This window comes from Manis javanica, chromosome 4 (assembly GCF_040802235.1).
Source record: "Manis javanica isolate MJ-LG chromosome 4, MJ_LKY, whole genome shotgun sequence".
NCBI classification, from domain to species: Eukaryota; Metazoa; Chordata; class Mammalia; order Pholidota; family Manidae; genus Manis; species Manis javanica.
In genome coordinates this window covers 131,713,220-131,735,660 of record NC_133159.1, presented here as the reverse complement: position 1 = coordinate 131,735,660, position 22,441 = coordinate 131,713,220, and the positions used below count along the sequence as shown (strand labels likewise).

Here is a 22,441-nt window from a genome sequence, read left to right as displayed (position 1 = left end):
ATCATAATTCATATAGCTAATTTCATGTACTTTTGCCAATTCCATCGTGTCTCTAACACTCGAACAAGCGACTCGAGCTCCTCCGCATGCCATTGGGCAGGAGGCTTGTTTAACATTCACGACGCTTCGTGATTCTACAGGGCACTCCTGAAGCTCGCGAGATGCAGGATCGGGCTTCAGAGGCGAACCCTCCTCTGACTGGTTGCCTTCGATTGGCTGATGTAAAGGCAAGCGAAGCCATGTGGGCGGGGGATTTGAATACCCATTTTCGGTGTTTCAGGCAGCGTCGACGAGGAGCCCGGTCAGCGTCTCCAGGCCGCACTTCTCTCCCACTGTGTAATTCCTTTGTTGTCTATACATTAGTGCTTTGCTAGTGTTACAACCATAAAGAACATACTGAGCACTGCACTCTTAGCTCGGGAGCTCCAATCCTCTCATTCTATAGATGGAGAAACTACTGCCGACTCAAAGCTCCGTGTCTGGCCTCCGCCCAGGTCTGGAGACGGCCCTCCGCTAAGGGGCGGGCCCGGGGCGCGGATCCTGAAGCCTCCTCCTTTCTCTTCTCTCCTCCTTCTCCCCGTCCCGGCCGCGGCACCCCCAAGAATCTCTTCTGCCTCCTCCCTGCAGGGCCAGGTTTGTGGCTTTAGAGGTCCGAGGCCGGCCTGCAGCATAGTCCAGCCCAACCCCGCTGTACACCTGGGGAGTCTGAGAACCGAAAGAGCAGTGTGGCCCGAGGTGACCCAGCCCGCGGTAGGGCCACGGCTAGACGCAAGTCTCCGAAGTTCCAAGATTGGAGTTTGCTCGTTTGTCTCCTGCTTGGTATCCTGCGTCAGCGTGGCAAGTTGAGATTGCCGCGTATCCGGCCGGCTAGCTCCCAGGCCGCAACCCTGTGTCTCCCGGCCGGGGAACTGCAGAAGTTGCGCCTGCGCTGAGCCTTCCTGCGAGGCTGCTTGGCGAAGGAACCCGCCCTTTTTGTCCGCGGGACGCGTCACTGGTTACCCTGGAGACTGCGCTTTGGGGACTGTTTACTTCTAAGTTCTGCAAGAGTTCCATTTGGGGCAAGGAGGCTCCCACCTTGACTTTGTGCAGTATTCTTTGTGGCGCTGAGGTAAGTAAACCCCGGCCCCACCCCACCATCCCTTCACTGCAGCCCTTGGCCCTACCGAGAGCCTTGTGCTCTTTGGGATCAGCCCTCATTTAGGTCTAATTCAGCCCTTATTTCGAGTTCTCTGGGGGCTACTCAGGAATTCCTTTCCTGGAATCTTGGGTTACATTTTGAGCCCCCTACTCATGCAAACTTGGGAGAAGCCATGGAGGGACTGCATAGGAGACCCCATGTTGTCTGAGGTGGCTGGAGGGTCTGTGGTGCTCACCTCGCCAAGGTCTGACTCCCGTTCCATCCTTGTATGTTTGAAGAACTTCTGAGATCTGGAACGCTTACGGCAGGCACTCAGAGCTTTGGGTGGGGATGTGGGTGGGGGCAGGTTTAGCCTTGCCTGAGGAAGCCGGTTCTTACAGTCAGAACCCTGTGCCGGTGAGGTGGGGAAACTTTCGTCTTTCTGTTGCTGCTGGCTTTCTCATGTTCTCCCTTTTCTTTGTCCTGGGAAGATTTTGTTTCTTTTATCTGCTGAACGGGCTTAATAACCCAGTTTTCAGCTTGTAGATGTCACATTTGTTCATTTTTTAGAAACCATGCCTGGGTTCATCTAATTGGCAGTATCTACTAAAAGTGAACACTGCCCCAGGACCCAGCAATTCTAAGGAGTCATACAATCTCATGTACATGTGCACCAAAAGACACATAGGAGTATATTTATAGCATTCTCATGGAAATTCTCCACACTGGAAACACAAATACCATAAATAGTAGAAAAGACAGATGAATTTTGGTATATTTGTACAATGGTATAACTGCACAGCAACAAGAATGAACAAACTACAAGTATATGAACAATAGGGATGAATCTTACCAATGTAATGCCAAGTGAAAGAAGTTAGATACAAAAGAGTACATAGTGTATGGTTTCATTTATAATAAGTTAAAAAATATCAAAACTAATTTATAGTTGTTCAAAGTCAGAATAGTGGTTGCCCTGGGTGGGTGGGTGGGGGTGAAGAGTAATGACTGGAAAGAGGCATGAGGGGCTGATAATGCTTATTTCTTCATCTGGGTGCTGTCTGCACAGATGTGTTCATTTTGTGTATAGATTATGATTTATGCGCTTTCTGGTATGTATGTCACACTTCAATAGAAATTGATATTTTAAAAAGGACAAATTGCTTTCAGTGAATCTAAAAAAAAGTCTGCCTTTGATCAGGACTTTGGAAACCTCAAATGGCCAAATTCCTACAACCTCCGCCCAAGTTCCTGCCCTCGGAATGGCACATTGCTAACAAGGAACAGTACCACAGAGCAGAGGCTCAGAGGTCCCGATCTGAGCGCCTGGTGGCAGAAAGCCAGAGGCTTGTGGACGAAATTGAAAAGAACACAAAAAAATCTCAAAGTGATGTGAACAAGAAACTAGGTAAGGCAAAGCACTTGGTTATATGCAAATTTTTTTGGGTGGGAGGCAAAAGCACTTGATATATGTGTGAACATTTTTAGGTGGAAGTGTTAAGGTACAGCTCTACTGTCATTTGCATTTCTTGTTCAGGAGTGGCAATGTTAGGGAGAAACATGTTTTCTCCAGGTTCTCCTTTTAAGTTCACTGCCCTAAAATAGGGACACGGGTAACCCAGGCTAATTTTCAGTCATTCATCATTCATTCTTTTATTGATTTAATGTGCATTCCTTGAGCATCTAAGAGCCTCTGTGGACCAAGCACTGGGACCATCACAGGGAATGATCAGGGACTCCTGGATCGAGGAGGAAAGAGATACAAAAATTAATAATCAGAATATAACTAGTAAGAAGTAGGGGTGGATAGTCACTGGAGAATTGGGAAAGACTTCCTAGAGAAGAATACTGGAGCTGAGTCTTATAGGAAGAGGTATTTTATCTAGACAATTCCATTCTTAAAAACACTAAAGTGTGGTGCCCTTAAATAAGTGAAAGAAAAATAAATATGACATGAAACCGAAAAAAACCTCTGAAATGCCCAAAACTGATAAACCAGAGGTCATACACTCAACTGTATTATCAGGGTTGGGCAGGTAACACAGGGCTTGACTAAGACCCCCTAAGACAATAGGGAGTGGTGGAAACTATGGGCACCTAGAGACCATGTGCTCCATCTAAGGAGGCAGCTGCTACTCAGTTTTAACCTATTTTTCCCAAGAAAGAGTATGGCCCAAGTATTGCTGATGGCCTGATTTTTTTTTGTTAAAGAAAATCTGAAAAACTAGATTTTTACCCATTTTTTAAATGTTGGCAACTAATTTAATATATTATAACACTGGGCAGGATGAACAAATACATTTATAGATAAAACCTAGACCAAGAGCTGCTAGTTTTTTAACTTTCAATAAACCAAAGCTTCCTCCATATCTGCAGTGTTAGATGTAGGGCTTCTGATGGGTTGATCTTACCCCTGACAGCAGTATATAGGCAGGCCTGTTTTAATAATTATGCAAATAGACAGGTATTAGAAACAAGGACATGGTTTCTAATGTCCTTCATTTTTCACAATAACTATGTTTCAATAGGTATGAAAAAAAGTTTTCAATATCTGAATCTTAACTTCATTGATTCATTGACACATTTAAAAACACATTACAATGGCATTAAAAATCATCAAATATCTAGGAATAAATCTAACGAAAGATATGCAAGTATTCTATACTGAAAACTATGAACTGTTCTTAAAAGAAGTTAAACTCTAAAAAAATGCAGAGATATATCAGTTAACAGATTGGAAGACTCAATATTTCAAAGATGTCAGTTTTCCAGAAATTAATCTATAGATTCAGTGCAACATCAGTGAACATCTCAGCAAGGTTTTTGGTGACATTGGCAAACAGCTTCTAAAATTCATATCTAAATGCAAAGGGTTAAGAAGCGACATAGCTGTCTTGCAGAAGAACAAACCTGGAAGTCTTTCACTGTGGATTGAAGACCTATTATAAAGCTGTAGTAATTAAGACAGGGAGGGTTAGGCAAGGATAGATTGGCCAATAGAAAATAGAGTCCAGAAGCAAACCCACACATATACAGTCATCTGATTTATGACAGAAGCAGTACTGCAGTGGAGTGGCAAAAGGGTAGCCTTTCCCATACATTGGTCAATCGGATATTCATAAGGTAAGATTATATCCTGACCCCACCTCACATATATAAAAATATCACATCTAGGTAGAGTATATATCTCAATGGGAAGGGTAAAACCATAAAATTTTAGTGGAGAACATCTTTGTGACTTGGAGAAGGTAAAGATTTCCTATTTGTCAGCAGGACACACACAAAAAAACAATCATAAAAGAAAAAAATAAACAGGACTATATTAAAATAGAGAACTTCGTGTATCAGAATGTCCACTAAGAGAATGAAAAAGCAACCCACAGAGTAGAAGAGATTCACAGTATACATATCTGACAAAGGATTTGTATCCAGAATATATAAAGAACTTTTAAAATAAAGAAGAGAGAAGCAGACAACTCAATAGAAAAATAGGTAAAATCTTGATAGACACCTTACAAGTGAGGGAATCTAGACAGCCACAGAACATATGAAGAGGTGCTCCAACTTCATTAGTCATCAGGGATATGCAAATTAAAATCACAGTTGAGATGCCATTGCGTACCTTTCAGAATGGCTAAAATGAAAAGAAGGAGGAGGAGGGGGAAAGGGAGGAGGAGATGAGAAGAAACAAGAAAAAGAAAAATAGCAAGTATTGGAAAGGATGTGGAGCAACTGGCATTTTAGCACGTTACTGTGGAAGTGTAAATTGGTATAATCGCTGCTTTGGCAGTATCTACTAAAGCTAACAGGCAAATGCTTTGACTTGAATATCCCACTTTTAGGTGTAGGCCCAACAGAAATTCCTACATATGTTTACCAAAGATATATGCTGCATCCTTCAAAGTAGGGCTGGCTGGAAGGGCCCCAAACTAGACACTATCCACATGCTTATCAATAGTAGAAAGGATAAACAGTGTTATATACACAGCAAAGAGAATGACTCATTTATACTACATGCAACAACATAGAGGAACCTTACAAGCTTATCATTGAGTAAAATAAACCAGATACAAACCAGGATATACCATATTGTTCTAGTTCTATAACGTAAAATAAAGAAAACAGGAAAAATTATACTGCTAGAAGTCAGCCTTGGTATATGGGAGGAGATAGAAACTGGCAGGGGTCATGAGAGGCCTTCTGGGATGCTAATATTCTGTTCCTTGAATTGGGCTTTGGTTACTGGGGTGTGTTTACTGTGAAAATACATCAGCTGTATGCCTATGACATAAATACTTTCCTACAGGTTTATGATACTTCAGTAAAAAGTTAGAAACACTTACTACGTCCTCCTGGGCTGTGATGATAGAGATATTAGACTGGTGCCTGCCCTTGGGGAGCTTGTGGTCTGAAAGCAGAGATAAGCCAGGTACACAGGTACAGGATGTGGTGGGATCTGTTCCATATGTGTGACCCAGATACATCACTGTCAGATGAGAAGAGGGAGCAGTCACTTCCAGCTGGTCTTGTCCAAAGACTGCCTGCTTTCCCGATTCAGTAGTCACTTAGTTGTCACCTGACCTGATCACTACCATGCTGGGTATTTTTGGAATTCCATGACACAAGTCTCTCCTGGTTCATTTCTTTTCTTTCTGGCTGTTTTTACCTCTTGTCTATTGTTGACCCTTCTTTTTTCCATTCATCCCTTATTGGTATTCCCTCGTGTTTTTTGTCTTTGGAACTCTTAGCTTTTTCTTTTCTTCCTTCTATACGTTCTTTCTTGATGACCTCACTAGAAATTTTATTACTATCATCTTTGTGCTATTGTTTTGCAAATAGAAATCTTCAGCTCTAATTTCTCATCAGAACTTCTTATAGATGTGGAGAACTACTCACCATGTCTTTTCACCTAGATGTCCTTCAGGCACCTCAAAATAAGTATATCCCAAACAACTCATTACCTTTCTTCAAACCTTACTTCTGTAGTTCCTTTTTCTGGTTAGTGGGACTGGGATTCACTTACTCACTCAACTAATATTTGTTCAACAAATATATCTGACAACTGTGTTAAATGCTTAGGATTATAAAGTGGAAGACAGATACATTCTAGTAAGAGAGAGAAAATGCAAGTAAAAGTAACTAAAAAATAAAGTTACTCTAGTGTGTTAGCTTGGACTAATGCAATGTCCATAAAGATAGAAGAGGGTCCATTTGAATCATATGTTGGAGGTAGGTCAATAGGACTTGCTGAAGGATTGGGGCTGGGGAATAGAGCTGTTAGTTAGCAGGGCCATGCTCACTCTGAGGGCTCTAGAGGGGAATCTGTTCCATGCCATTCTTTCACATTTCTGATGTAGTTGGGAATTTTTGGCATCCTTTGACTCGTAGATACATCATTCCAATCTCTGCTCCATTGTCACATTACATTCTCTCTGCATCTTTACATGGCATTCTCCTTCTGTGCCATCTATTTTCTTATGAAGACACCACTCATATTGGATCAGGGACCACCTTAATCTAGTATGACCTCATCTTCATTTGATTACATTTGCAAAGTCCCTATCTCCAGATAAGGTCATATTCACAAGATCCTGGGGGTTAGGATGTCAAAATATCTTTTGGGGGGACACAGTTAAACTCACAAGCACTTCCCATTGTCTACAAATTAAAGTGTCCTTAGTGTGGCACTGAGAACCTCACTGAACACTTTGTACATGTTTCATCTCTATCTGGAGAGATCTACTCAGGGTCCCAGTTCTGACCACATCAAATGTCTCCTCAATTCTGACTTCTGCTGGCCTCCTTCCTTTGAGCCAATGCTGCACTTTTTACATGATTTTTAGTATGAAATTGTCACACTGAATTGAAATTATTTCATGTCTGCCCCACAGACTGTGAGCAGGGCAGAAGCTGTGTCTTAACCAATGTACCTCCTGGGCCTCATGGCAGTGCCTAGCACGTTGTAGATCCTCAACAATAAATATATTGGATTTATGAATGAATTTTATCAACAGAAGTCAAAACATATTGTTCTAAGCTAAGGAAATAGCTTGGACAAAATAATAAAGGTGGGATGAATGTGGCATTTATGTGGAATAACTAGAGGTCCAAGTTGAGGAGAGGGAACGGCGTACAGGAGAGGGAACAGCAGGATGGAGATGAGAGGGAGATGAGGCTGGACCAAAGCTAAGGAAGATCTGGAATTTGGAAGGTTCAGTTCAGTTCAGTTCAGTAGGTAGCCAGTTAGAATTTAGGAGTTAGAGATAGAAATCTGGGCATCATCTCATAATGATAGTAGTACAAGCCAGAGGTGTAGATTAGATTACCCAAAGAACATATTGAAAGAGAAGAGAAGAGGACATAGGATGGAGAAGAGCAAGAGCCGAGTTGGAGATGAAAGTTTAGCACATGGGCAAAAAGATAAGACCAAGTTCATGAAATACAAAAGATGAAGGTTTCATGGGTGAGGAAGTCTTCTATTGTATCAGGGGTTGTACAAATGAGAGTTTAACAAAAATGAATTTCAACTGGTGACTTAAATATTAGGGACCTTTGAGATAGCAGATCAACTTGGGGAGTGGCAGGCGCGAGGTGAGGGCAGAAGTCAGTTAAAAAGTATGAGTGGAGAGACACTGATTTACATGGTGATGAACACATGCATTTGTCTTCCTTCTCTTAAAATTCCAGCAAAGTGGAAAGCGTGTCTCAAGGATGAGAGAGAGAGAGGGAGAGCATGCTGGCTGGGGGACGGGAGACGAAGCAGAAGCAACAGCAGACAAATGATGATGACAAGATTTTGGAAGTTAGGAAGGAAAAGGTCAAGTGGTAATACACTTAGAGTCCACAGAAAGCCTGGTTGCGTAGAGGACAAGAGGCCAACTGATCCATGCTATAGTTTCATGCCACAGGAACTTTGAAATACTCAACACTGGAAGCTTCCAGTTACCTCTGGAGCTGGAAGTTCAGGATAGAACTGGAAATAAGACTGGTTGAAAGTCTTTATAAATGAGTCTCTTTCCCACTGTGACTCTCCTTCACCCCAACAAAAGGCTAAAGGCTAAAGGATTCAATGAAAGTCTACTTGCTGAAAATAATTCTTCTAAGCCTGGTTTCCAGGGCACCGTTATCCAGGCTTATACTGTCAGTCAGGAGACTGGAAGATTTCTCCACAGAAAACTAAGTGATCCATTGGAAATGTGCATTTGTGGATTCTCCAGGGAAATGCCTGGGCCCTGCCTGATCACTCTAGACAATAAAGCATTCTGGTTGACAAGTCCTGTCCCTGCAGACAGCTTCCAGTCAGTGTTTCAGCATTTTATTCTTTAATATAATCAGATGAGGATCACCAAACATTTGAGGAAAGCTTCTAACATGACAGACACCAAAACAAACAAACAATGGGACACACAGAAACTAAAGAAACAGTGCACAGAACAAAAGAGAAAATACAGTATAAGACCCTTAAGGTATTTAGAGATGACACCACATCCATGGAACAGGAAGAAGGGTTTTAAAAAAAGAACAGTCAGAGAACAAGAATGTGTTGTTGGAAATAAAAATATGAGAGCAGAGCATTTTTTTTTTTGTGGATCTTAATCCAATCTGACTGGTGTCCTTTTTTTTTTGTATCATTGATCTACAATTATATGAGGGACATTATGTTTACTAGACTCCCCCCATCACCAAGTTCCCCCCAAATACCCTATTGCAGTCACTGTCCATCAGTGTAGTGAGATGTGTAGAATCATTACTTGTCTTCTCTGTTGTACGGCCCTCCCTGGGCCCCTCCCTACGTTATGTCAAGAGCAGAGCATTTTTAAAAATCAAAAGAAGGATGGAAAGACAAAGTTCAAGAATTTCCAGGAAGCAGAGAAAAAAGGACAAACTGATAGAAAATAGGAAAGAAAAGAAATGTAGAGGGTTCATCTGAGAGGCTCAGTGTCTACTAGGAATTCCAGAAAGAGCACAGAGAAAATAGAGGTGAGGAGATCGTCTGTGAAAGAATACCTGAAAATTTCCTAGAACCAAAAGATCGACATTTTAAAATTAAAAGGTCATGCCTAGTGTCTGGCATAGTAATTGAATAAGGTTGACACCAGGGTGGGATTTCAGAACACTAGGAAAACAGACAAGAAATTCCTGAAAGCTTGTCGGGTTACATACAAAGAATCAGGGATCAGAATGGCAGCAGACTTCTCAACAGAAACTCTGGAACCTAGAAGGAAATGAAGCAATGCCATCAAAATTCCAAATGAAAATTACTTACAACCTATAAATCTATACCCAGCCAAATATAATCAAATGATGAAGGTAGACTAAAGGCATTTTCAGACTTGCAAGGCCAGACTTTCAAAACTTTTGCCTTACATGAATTCATTTCTTACGAGGTTCCTGAAGGATGTGCTTCAGCACATTGAAGGAGTGAACCAAGAAAGAGGAAAAAATGAAATCCAGGAAAGAGGATTCCAACATATGAGAAGAGCAGAGTCTAGAATGTTGGCAAAGCAGTCATAGGATGATAGCTATGCAGCCAACTAGGGAGCAGCCCACCCAGACTGGAGCAGGAAGAGAAAGTGCCCCAGGAGAGAGGGTTCTAGGAAAGTAACAAAATCAATAGATTACTTGATGAGTTCAAATATATTGGGAAGAAATTTGCGGTTCTGTCAGAAAGTTTGAGGAAACATTGGTAACAGATACACAGAAAATAAAACAACTCTTTGCCCCTCCAAAAACCAAAAAAGTTGTACAAGAAAAAGAAATTGATCATAGTATGATACTGGCTCAGGGGTGGTTAACAGTTACGTATTTACCATAAATAAACACTAAATTATTATTTAACAAAATCATGATGCAGCTGTCTTGGGAAGATGAAGTGTGTTATATAAGTTGTATAAGAGCAAATCCTTTTCTTCCTCATAGGAAATTGATAGATAACATTAAAACTGACAATGGATAAATTAATAGCAGTGTAAGCAAATGCCAGAAGAATAAAAGTCATTGCTTCCAGAAAGTGGGAATGTGTAGGGATGGGTCAGAGAATTGTAATACTTGTAATACTATTTGAATTTTTAAACACTATACATTTATATCTTGATAAAATTAAAAGTTATTAAAAATAGTGAACATGGAAGAATTAGAGTTAATGGGTGTAAAATGTTCTTTGATTAATTTGGTGTTGAATGTAAGGAGAAATATCTTCCTTCCTTTCTTCTTTCTTTCCTGCTAATAAACACTTAGGAAGATGAAAAGTGCCCCAAGTAGCCCAGTTCTAAGAAGAAATGAATGTGTCTCAGGCAATTTTACAATAGTCTTCAAATTTCTAATCCAAAAATTGGTTGCATTGGGAGTAGATTAGCCCTGGTGTAACTTCTCTGTGTGCTGTAGAACAGAGACTTGAAGAAGTCAGGTTCTGGAAGAAGGAGTTAGATGACAAACTTGAGCAGCTTATATATGCAACGGAAGACCTACTCATATATCGGACCAGATTGGAGAATGCCCTGGAGAGCTTCAAAGAACCCTTGCGGATCACTCAGCTGTGCCTTGAATACAGGTAGGAGGAAAGGTTCCTCTAGTGAATATTGAGAAATGAAATGCTAGGTAGTAAATGCTGACTGTGCCAGGTGGCGGATTAACCATGTGTTCTTTTAAAGCCTCCCATGATCTCAGCATTGCCATGGTGCTGGGTGGTGGAAGGAGCACTGGACTTGGTTCATGTCTAAACTGCTGTGGACTAAACTATGAGTGAGGACTAAGTTTGGCTCTGGGTCATCAGAAAACTGCAAAATAACATTAAACATAAATAAGATAGTTTCTTTCTCTCTTACATTTAAGGGGTCTGGAGATGGTTCAGGGTTGGCATGGTGTGCCAGTGTCAGGGTCCAGGCTTCTATCTTACTGCTCCACTGCTTTTACTCCCCAAATTACCTTGTGATTCAAGATGGCCACTGGAGCTCCACCCATTTGTCTATGTTCCAGCAAGCAGGAATAATAGGGTTTGGCATTCACCATTTCCATTTGCATCCCATTGACCAAAACTTAGTCAATATGGCTACACCACTAGAAACTGGGAAATAGTAGACTTTATGTGCAGCAGGCAGAGCAGATAGACTCACTAGAGGACAAGTCTGTTCCAATACACAGAGCCACGCTGAAGTGCTTTGTAATGCAGAGAGCAAACATAGCTTTTAATTAGAATTTTCCTCCTGAAAGTCCCTCTGCAGCAACCAGGCAGCAATCTTCCTGGCCAGATGTAGAATTTGTGAAGCAAAGAGAAGTAGCAGGTGATCAGAGGCCAACATCCAGTTGGCTCAAGTTTACTCCTAAGGGTGTTAATACTGTGGAGATTTCTAAGTTGATTGAGTACGTGCTATTGTGTGCCAGATACTATGCTGGCTGCTTTTCTATCCCATGTATTCCTTGCCACAACCTTATGAAGTACAAATAATTATCCCTACTTCACAGAAGAAACCAAGGCTCAGATCAATTATACAGGGTGTCTGAGTCCACACAGCTGGTGAGTGCAGCCTTCCTCCCAAGCACTGTCGCAGAGAGTGGGCTGTGCCTGATTCCATTTTGGGAGTAACATGTCTAGTGGTTAAGAACATGTGTAACCCGGTCTGTGACACTGGATAAATTACCTAACCCCTCTGAAACAGCTCCCTCACCTGTGCTTGAAGGGTTGTTAGAATATTCATTTGAAAAGCTCAGCTCAATGTCTGTCACATAGTTGTGGGTGGCATTTTTATTATAAAAGCATTTTTCTGGATTTAAATCCTTGTCCACAAACAGGATTAAGATCAAGGAAAGAAACACATCTTTGAAATAAATGCTAAGTCAAAGGACAATGTTTCCAATAAATAGGTAAGGAAAAGTCTTCAGAACAGATGGGCAAATTGAGGGGACAAAGTCCATCTCCCATTTTCGATTCAAGTGACCAATCACTGATTAATTTTTCTTCATTGTGTTTGGGATATTTTGAAGTTGAATAGACACCAACTAATGCACATCCCTGACCACGTCATTCTGACAGATGAGGCCATAATCAAACCAGCTGTCCGGGTGGTTTTAAATGACCAGATGTTAGCAAATGCTGATGATGTGATGGATGACCTGCTGCTTTCTCTGGGTCAGGGAGAAGCGAGTTGGCATCGACCTGGTGCATGACGAAGTGGAACAGGAGCTGATAAAGGAGGCTGAGATCATCCGGGCGGTGATGGCCCTGCTGACCCGCACCTTGGAGGAGACGTCCGAGCAGATCAGGTCTGGCTGTGCAGGGCCTGCCCTCCACATCTTCCCTGGGCGTATCTAGAAAAGGCAGCACCCACAAAGGCCAGGCTCCATGGCCCAGAAAAAATGGGGTTTAAATCTGATGAGCCCTTAGCAAGCCTGAGGTGGCCTGGGGACCCTCAAAATGGGATCGGGACAACCTCTCTTCCTTGACAGCCGCCCTCTGGTGGTGGGCGGAGGTGGAACTGTATTTCACTCCTGATTGTGAACTGGAGGACACTGGAGCCGTTCCCTCCGGGGGCTGACGTCTCACATACAGTATGCTACGGTGGTGACATCAGGCAATGTCACAGCTAGAGGGAAGATTCTGAGGTCTAGGCTTGGTGATGTTGATTCGTTACCAAGCATCTAGTGGTATAGTATATTGGGATGGGGGAAAGGTGGGGCGGGGGCAGAGCCGCCCTTCTGTACAAGATCTAGAGTTAGTGTCATTTTCCAGGGTCTCCCAAGAACCTGTAGGTGCTGCCTGGGCACTCCAGGGGGAGAAACCAGTTAACCTTCTCCCTTTAGGCTGAACCGCTCTGCCAAGTACAATCTTGAAAAGGATTTGAAGGACAAGTTTGTGGCCCTGACCATTGATGATGTCTGCTTCTCACTCAACAACAACTCGCCAGACATCAGATATTCTGAGAATGCTGTGAGGGTCGAACCAAAGTGAGTGGGCCCCTGGCTGCTGGCCTGGCGGGCTCTCTTCCTCTCTGCTATGTAACATCCCAGTGCTTCTCCGACAGGGCAGCTCCTAGTGTGTAGTTGTGCAGCAGGCTGGGGGCGAGGAGGAGGCAAAAGCAGGTGCTGAGCAGTGACTCCCCTGGGATAGGGCTCAGGGGCTCCTTGGTTGCCCAGGGTAGGCACCCCCTTTAAGAAAGTCTGATTTAAAATCTCTAAACATTTAAAATGTATTCATTTACCTATTCATGTTTTTAAGAAGTAAGAGATGCTAAAAACATGAAGGGCAAGTTAAAAATTTCTCCCTATCTGCCTCTTTCCATTATTACACTCCCTGAGATAACTAATCTATATGTTCCTGCAAACATATGTATATACTCACACACAAATGAATTTTGTTTTGTTTACAAAAATGGGATTATTTTATGTACCTTTTCTTTAGTATCTCACTTACGTTTTTTGAACCTTTTTGATGTAAACATACATATAAAAAAGTGTACAAATAATAAGCACATAGCCTAATGAACTGTCATTGTATTATCTTCTGCTGTATAAGTAGGCCAAAATTTAGTAGACTAAAACAATAAACATTTACTGTCTCAAAGTTTCTGTGGGTCAGGAACCCAGGCATCACTTAGCTGGGTGCTTGTGGCTCATGTCTCATGAGGTCGTAGTCAAACTGTCTACTGGACTGCAGTCTCCTCTGAAGGCTCGACTCTGGTGGTGGTGGTGGGGATCCACTTCTAAGCTGACATGGTGATTATGGCAGACCTTGCCGTGGGAGCCTTTCCATGTCTCCTGGCATGGCAGCTGTCTTCTCCCACAGTGAGTGGTCCAAGAGAAAGTGAGAGAAAGCAAGCACCCCCAAGCCAGAAGCCACAGTCTTCTTTTAACCTAAGCCCAGAAATGACATTCCATCACTTCTGTTTGTGAGAAACAAGTCAGTGAGTTCATCCCACAAATCAAAGGGAGAGGAGGATTACATAGAAGTGTGAATACCAGGAGATGGGGGTATGTGTGGGGACCATCTCGGAAGCTGCCTGCAATCACAGTGAACAATCCCCATGTAACCACCAACCAGGTCAAGAAATAAAATATTACCACAGGCATGGAAACCCCCACCCTGGCCTCTTTTTCCATACCCCCTCTCACCTTCCCAGAGGCAGCTATATTCCTAACTTCTAATAGGTTTGTTCTGCCTGCTTTTGTATTCATTAAATAGCACTATATACTATCTATTTTGTGTATATGTCAGTTTTCTTCCTTTGCAGATTATTTTGAGGTTAATCTGTTGTTTCATAAAGCAGTTCCTTGTCAAACTAACAATTCATTCATTTACTTATATCAGTAAGGACACATGGTTTCCTATTTTATTCACTGTATTATAATTTGTTACTATTATTTATTTTGATACCCAAATTATCCCTGCCTGTGTGATCCTGACCAAGTTACTCCATCTTACTGAGCTTCAGTTCACTAGGCCATCATGAGGATTAAGTGAGATACTGTCTGTGAAGTGCCATCCCAGAGCTTGGCACAGAATAGGTAGGTTTCCCCAAACTGACAGCTATTGCCAGTGACAGACCACAGTTTGTTCTGCCTAGAGATGGGGAAACATTCTATCTGCTTCTGCTGGTAGAGGTATGCTTAGATTCCAGTGGATTTCCAGGAGCTTGTCCCCTCCCTGTACCTTCTTCCCCAGCCCAAATATGCTGTGAATGAATGTGTGGGTCCTGTTTCAGCTCTGTGAGCCTGGAAGACTGGTTGGACTTCTCCAACACCAACGTGGAGAAGGCTGACAAGCAGAGGAACAACTCCCTGGCGCTGAAGGCCCTGGTGGACCGAATCTTGACCCAGACAGCTAAGGACCTGCACAAGCAATGTGACGTGGTGGACACGGCATTCAAGAATGGGCTGGAGGAGACCAAGGCTGCCAGGGACAAGCTGGCTACTCATCTGGCCAAGGTGAGCTCCCTGGAGGGAACAAGGAAGACCACATTCAGGTTTCACCATGGAAACCTAGACTACCCTCTGGGCTAGGCAGTGGCCTTCTGGACTTGTGATCTTGGGTTAACTAAGGAGTAAAGCTCATTCACATCTCTCCTTCTTAGCAGCAGACTGGGCTTTGGGGAACTGGAGTGGACTTTGCCCCACTCTGGGCCTCCTTTGTCAGTCATTGCTGCAAAGAGCTGGCCATCTCCCCACGTGGGCCTCAGTTCCTCCTTATGTGACATACAGAGATATTCTTTATGACTCTGAAGTTCCATGAGTTAAATGCAGCAAATTTCTCTAAACCGGGATTCTGGGTGGTTGTCCCTCTCAGTTATTCAGTGGTGTGCTGGTAAAGATTTAGAATTAACTGGCTCTCTGATTTAGAATTAAGAATAGGAATGTTTAAGATAGTCTAACCCAGGGTTCAGCAAACTTAGGCTTTGTGAGCCAAGAGGCAAAATCTAGGATATTCTGTAGCTATTTATATAATAAAACAAAATTTCCATAAAATCTTCATTGCTGAAATTAAAAAAAAAAATAATTGAATATAGTTTTTTGTAATTCAGGTCTACTGATGAAGGACATTCTTGTTTGGGGAGGACGATATCTTGCTCTGTTGGGGTTCAAAGTTAGTGTTTCCCATCAAAATTTATTGGTAATTAATGTTTATCTGTTAATGCTGATCTTTAATGAGATCTTTATGTATTTCATCTCTGAAATTGTCCTTTCATTCAGATTGGTACTGCCAAATAATGATAACAATCTATGAGCATATGGTTTTAATTGAATATATTTACTCTTAGAGGGCATTTTATAGAATTCTATTAGACTCTTCTCCTGATATGTGCCTTTTAGCATGTCATTCCATTTCAGATTAATCACTTCTAGTTGAGATGCAGGTAGACATCTTTAATTGCATGGTTAAGTCAATTTTGAAATATGGAAATCCTTTGCATTTGCTTTGAGGTCCAAAAAAATACTGCTGGAACTTGGGAAATATGCTGCAAATGTATGGGGGAAGGGAGGTCTTGCTTCTTGTTTTAACTTTTGATGGCACAGTAAGCCATGTTAACAAGCCAAACTAACAAGCCATGTTAGTTGTTTAAATGACTTTTCTGCAGTGTAAGCTTTGCATATAAGTGCTGTCTTGCCTTGGGATTTTAGGATGGATTCATTAAGAAATATTACTAAGTCTGTGGCAGAAGTGAATTTCCAAACCATTCACTATTTGATAATAGTGGTTGAGGGTGGTTCTCTTGGTCAGAAAAATTTCAGTTTTGGCCCTGAGTTAAAAGCAGTCACAAGAAAATTTTTACCAATGTTAAACCTTTAAACTGCTGATTAATAGAGCAAATTAGGATGTTCAGCTTCTGTTTCTCATGAAAATTCAGAGAACTAATGGTGGTTCAAATCCATGAGAGTGAATGAAGTTCACTCTTGATTCTACTGGTTCAATTACACATGATAGATACAAATATTTTCTGCAAAATATTTTGTGATGATCATGCAATGAATAGTTTACATTTCCACAAGCTCTGTAAATATGTTCAATTGAGCCTCTTTCTGCTCAACATATATTTGTACCATCATTGGCTGAAGCACTTCTTAGCAGATTCCGCTTCAGGTTGTATTGAGTTAGTGTTTGCTCAACTTTTTGAAAATATCCTTGCCTGTAGGCATTTCATGAGACCATTCATAGAGGCTAATTCTTTAATCACTTCAAACTCAGCACTGAGTCCTTGAATATACAACAACCGAGCAATATTGGAACACCTGCCAACTTGTGAAGCAAAGAAAAACTGCCCAAAATGATGTGCCTGGTTTTTAAATTGACTATTGATGTTGTTCCCTGATGTCCTTAACTCTTCAAGCAACTATTCTTGCAGGAACACTAATAGTCTTAAACAAATTTATATTCTCTGGACACCCTTCCTCAGCTGCTGCAATCAAACATGGTTTAATGAATTCAACATCAGTAAATGGCTTTCCTTGCTTGGTTAGCAAATGAGCTGCTTTGAACCTTACTTTGATTGCAGTCTTATTTTCATATTTCTGAGGAAATTCTGTAGGGATGAGATATTGTTTAAATTTCTATTTTTGTCTGATCATTGCTCTCTTGTGAGTTGGGAATATTGTGATGAACCCTTAGTCTCCTAATGTTGACTTATGTTATATTCTTTCAGCACAGCTATAATGTTGCATAAGAAGCATGGTGCTTTACTATCTAATTGATTAACAAAACGCACACTTCACTATGCCTTAAAAATGCAACACACAAGGCCCACTTTTCTTGATTTATCATGGCGGGTATGTGCTAGTAATTAAAAATTAAATCAGAGGTCACTGTATGATGGTAGCATAGCACTCAGAAAGTGGTCAAATTATAACTGTGTCATTTTGGGATTTGTTTGTAGTACTCTGGGCAGTAGCACAAAACAATAAAGGCATAGCACGCACATTCTGTTGGAACTTCTTAAACCTGCTGTTGTAGCTCAAAAGCAGCCATATATAGATGAATGAGCATGGCTGTATTCCAGTAACTTTTGGACACTAAAATTTGAATTTTATATCATTTCCACATGACATGAAATATTACTATTATTTTGATGTTTTTCAATGATAAAAAGTGTAAAAAACCTTTCCAGAGAATGAAAAGCCATAAACTAGGGGAAAATATTTGCAAAACACATATCTGATAAGGGACTATTATCTGAATATACAAAGAACTCTTAGAACTCAACAATAAGAAAACAGCCCAGTTAAAAAATAGACAAAAAAATCTGAACAGACATTCCACCAAAGAAGATATTCATATGGCAATTAACCACGCAAAGATGCTCAACATCATATGTCACAGTTTTGGAAAGGCCACTACGTGCCTATAGAAAAATCCAAAACATTGTTAGTGCCAAATGTTGGCAAGGATGTAGAACAACAGGAACTTTCATTCATTGCTGGTGGGAAGGTAAAATGTTAACAGCCTCTGTGGAAGACACTTTGGTAGGTTCTTATAAAACTAAATATGCATATGGTGCAGCAACCTCACTTCTTGGTATTTACCCAAATGTGTTGAAAACTTAGATCCACACAAAAATCTGCTAATGAATGTTTATAGCAGCTTAATTTATAATTGCCAAACTTGGAAGTATGAAGATGTCCTTCAGTAGATGAATGGATAAGCAAATTGTAGTACATCCACACATGGAATATTATTCAGCAATAAAAAAGAAATGAGCCATCAAGCCACAAAAAACTATGGAGGAACTTCATAGACATATCACTAAATGAAAGAAGCCAATATGAGATTCATATTGTATGATTCCACCTCTATAACATTCTGGAGAAGGCATAACTATGGAGACACTTGAAAGATTAGTGGTTGTCAGGGTTTCAGATGGCTGGGGGGTGGGTAGGGAAGGAGGGATAAAAAGGAGGAGCACAGGATTTTTAGGGCAATCAAACCTATTCTGTATGATACTGTCATAGTGGATACATGTGATTATACTTTTGTCAAAATTCATAGATTGTACAACACAAAGAGTGAACCCCAATATAACTATGAACTTTAATTAATGATAATGTATCAGTATTGGTTCATCAGTTGTAACAAAAGAACCACAGTAAGCAAGATGTTACTAATAGAGAAAACAAATGTGATGTGGGAGGAAAGAGGGTACATGGGAGCTCTGTATTTCCCTCTCAGTTTTGCTGTAAACCTAAAAGTACTCTAAAGAAGTCTATTAAGTCTTTAAAAACTCACATTTTGCTGTCTGGGGGATAAACAAAACACGTGTCAGACTGAATATGGTCCATAAACTATAGTGTGCTGATTCCTGATTTAACCCATAGCATTAGTAGTTTTATTTTAAAGAGTCTATGTATTTTGGATATTTTAAGTATTTGTAAAATTTAAGGGAATTTGGCTGTTTTCAAGATGAACTTGAACATATGTAATTGAATAATTGGTTTAGACTTATAATTTTAAGTTGAAATTATAGCAAGTGGAAAAGCAGTATTAAACTATTTAAGAGAACTTAAGAATAATTTTTGCTAGTTTGTTAGATTTATGAGATCTTTTAAGAACTCCAGAAGGGCCTGTTCGTTAAGGCAATTCAAGTGTTTTTAAAACAGTTACATATCAGATTTATAAATGCTGCTTAAAACAAATGTTTAAAGGCTTTTAACTAAGTTTAAAGTGGGAGCAACTGTTAATCAAAATTAAATGATTATTAACATTTGCTAAGTTTAAAATAGTATAGTATCTGTGAACTGAACTTAAGAAAAGCTTAAGAAATATCAAGGCTTAAGAAGACCAAATGCAACACGTGGACCTCATTTAGATTCTAATTCGAATAAGCCAACTCTTACAAAAATATGGGACAATATGGGACAATTAGTGAAATTTGAACACTATATACTAGATAATATTAAAGAATCGTACTTTTGTGTGTGATAAAGGTAGTTATGTTTTTTTTATAATTTTACTTATATGTGTAATTTAAAAATATAAAATAAGTTAACAAAACAGAAATAGACTCATAAATACAGAGAACAAACGGGTGGTTGCTACAGAGGAGGGGAGTGGGGGAATGGGCAAAATTGGTGAAGATAAAGAGTAACAAACTTCTAATTATAAAATAAGTAAGTCATGGGGATGAAAAGTACAGTATAGGTAATAAAGTCAATAATATTGTAATAAGTTTAGTGAGAGATGGTAATTACACTTATGGTGAGCATTTGTTAATACACGTAATTGTCGGATCACTATTTTGTACACCTGAAACAATGTAATATTGTACATCAACTATATTTAAAGTAAAACAAATAAATATAGTCTCTAGTCTTGTTTAATGGATTCAGCTTCTTCTCTCCTTGAGAATGTTTTATTTGAAATTTTATTCTTTTCCCTAAATTGTCTTTGTTTTTTTTTTTTTTTTTTCCTTTTCTAGGTGATATGTTTTAATCTCTGACATGGAGATTTCCCAGATAATTCTAATGATCTTGTTTTTTACTGAAACATAAAAGTAATGTACTAGAATCCAAGTAGACATTTGTTGTGTATGGGTTGGACTTACGAAGTAGTGACCGTCATAGTCAGATGAGTACTCATTTATTTGAACATGTTGTAAATACCATCTTCTTTTTCTACAATCATTCAATTTTATTTTGAGAAAATGTCTCCAGTGTCCTGCATGGGGTTGTATATATACCTAGTTGTCAGCATTCTTACAGATGATGTCATTAAAGCACTGGGGGCCTGTTCAATGGAAGTCGACTTTTCCTCAGTGCCTTATTTTTCAGGATTCCTTCTACTTCTTGGGCAGAGTCTGGAGTCTTTCTGTTTCCTTTGTTGGGATGTGGTGGGGTTGTTTATGTATTTTCTCCCGGCTTGGTGTCCAGCGTCATGAGCTTCGTTAAGCAGGGGAGGTAAAGGCAGCACGCCACGGCAGTTAAGTGGTGACAAGTGTTGTGGCAGAGGAAAAATGAGGTATCCTGAATTTTCCCACCTCAACTCGAACTCTGGCCAGCCCTGGAAGGACAGGGCACCTCAGAGGCTTCGGGCCTACCATCTCCGGCCGCCCGCGGCGAGAGAGGGAGGGAGGGAGCGGCGGGCCTGCGGGGCGGGGACGCAACGTCGCCGGGCCGCAGTGGCCAGACAGGCAGTTATGTTAAAAGAAAAAATCTTCATGTCTTAGTAATACATATTCAAGTATTTAAGACTGAAGTGATATAATACCTGGGATTTGCTTTAGATAATGAAGCTGATGGGTGGGGTGGTAAGAGGGGCTTACAGATGAAACAGGATTGGGCAGGTATTGACAATTTCTTAGATTGCTGATGGGTTCATGAGGGTCTGTGAACTATCTTTTGGTGTATGGACATTTCTGTGATACAACGTTGTTTTTAAAGCTTAAAAAACAAAATGTTAAACTGATCAAACATTAATCTAAAAACTCGAGTAATTTATAAGTAATCTTTCCCGTGCACAAAACCACAATCAGAAAGAACAACAGAACTCAGATTGAACTGCTTGTTCTTCTTCAGGCTCCAGGGGGCAGAACTGGTGCGAGTGGGCAGAGTAAGAAGGAAGTAGGCAGCTTTATGCTCATGGTACATATGCACTCAGAGCCGAGGTGAACAGTCAGCCTCCAGCCTTTGCTGGGGGCACTCTCCAGGAACTCACAGTATTTGGGAAGGGGATGAGGCGACAGTGGCCTGTCGTGTCCATTCTGTCTGTGAAGTTATAAGGTTGGGTGAGTTACCTTACCCACAGCAAGCGCTGCTAAAGGGAAGACAGGTTAGACTCGTTCTGGTGCCCTGCTTCAGCAGACATCTGAGGTCCCCTCTTCCTAACTTCATGATCACAACAGACCTCCTAAGAGTATCTGCTGTTGAGGTGGATGAGCACAACTGGTCTCATCTCCTCTAATCCTTTGTCGTGAAGGTCATGGAAGAGATTGCATCCCAGGAGAAAAATGTTACAGTTCTCGAGAAAGCCATCCTTGACCAAGAAGGGCCTGCCAAGGTGGCTCATACACGCCTGGAGACCAGGACGTATCGGCCGAACGTGGAGCTGTGCTGTGATGCTGCACAGTACAGGCTGATCAGAGAGGTGAATGATATCACCCACAACGTTGCAAGGTAGGTTGGCAGCCGGTGGGCAGAGGGCCTGGGCGGCTCCCTTTACACTTGGGCTGTGAACAGGCTGGGCAGTGCCATCTGGGTGAAGCCTGTTGGGCATGAGTACATTTGCATCTGTGATGTTTGGGGGGTTGTTTTCCTCGAGGTCAGTCTCTACTAACTGCAGCCAGTTGCTATTATGCAAGAAATAGATCCCAGTGTTTAAATTTTTCTAAAGAAGCCCACATCCAGATGTTTAGGTAAAGTGTTTACAGTTTTAAATACTGACAGTTTATGGAGTAGGCCTTGTGAATCTGGCCTATGGTCCCCAACTTGAAGTCTCTTGTTTTAAAGACGACAGAGGGCGAGGACCTATCAATTTGGCTTCTACCCCAAATACATTCATTCCCCTGGAAAGGGGATGCAGAGAGATAAATGACTCTCTTATGTTTCTCTTCTCTTAGATTAAAGGAAACATTAGCCCAAGCTCATGTGGAGCTGAAAGGGCTGAATCGCAGACAACTGGCTCTGCAGGAGGAGATCCAGGTCAAAGAGAACACCATCTACATCGATGAGGTGCTGTGCATGCACACGAGGAAGTCCATCCCCCCGCGGGACGGGGACGAGCGTGCAGAGTGGGCCGGCGGCCTCCGCCCCGACGCTGTCTGCTGAAGGAGGCGTAGTTCAGGCCCTCATTAAACCATGTCATAAAACAGTAGTAGAGAACTCTCATGTCAGGGAGGCAGGACCTCCAGCAGC

The 22,441-nt window shown here is 41.2% G+C and overlaps 1 protein-coding gene across 1 annotated transcript; it reads left to right on the top strand.

Moving 5' to 3' along the window:
* Positions 1-275: 275 nt before the first annotated feature.
* TEKT1 (tektin 1) lies at positions 276-22,400 on the top strand. The gene is made up of 8 exons (XM_017655034.3): positions 276-1,108; positions 2,319-2,525; positions 10,502-10,667; positions 12,248-12,376; positions 12,914-13,057; positions 14,812-15,034; positions 21,507-21,703; positions 22,147-22,400. The coding sequence occupies exons 2-8, from the start codon at positions 2,336-2,338 to the stop codon at positions 22,352-22,354; spliced, it is 1,257 nt and encodes a 418-aa protein (XP_017510523.1). The 5' UTR covers positions 276-1,108; positions 2,319-2,335; the 3' UTR covers positions 22,355-22,400.
* Positions 22,401-22,441: the final 41 nt, after the last annotated feature.

Coding starts and splice junctions, on each gene's coding strand:
- TEKT1 (XM_017655034.3), top strand. CDS start 2,336: ATGGCCAAATTCCTACAACCTCCGCCCAAGTTCCTGCCCTCGGAATGG. Junction 12,377..12,913: donor GAGACGTCCGAGCAGATCAG/GTCTGGCTGTGC, acceptor TTCTCCCTTTAG/GCTGAACCGCTCTGCCAAGT. Junction 21,704..22,146: donor ATCACCCACAACGTTGCAAG/GTAGGTTGGCAG, acceptor CTCTTCTCTTAG/ATTAAAGGAAACATTAGCCC.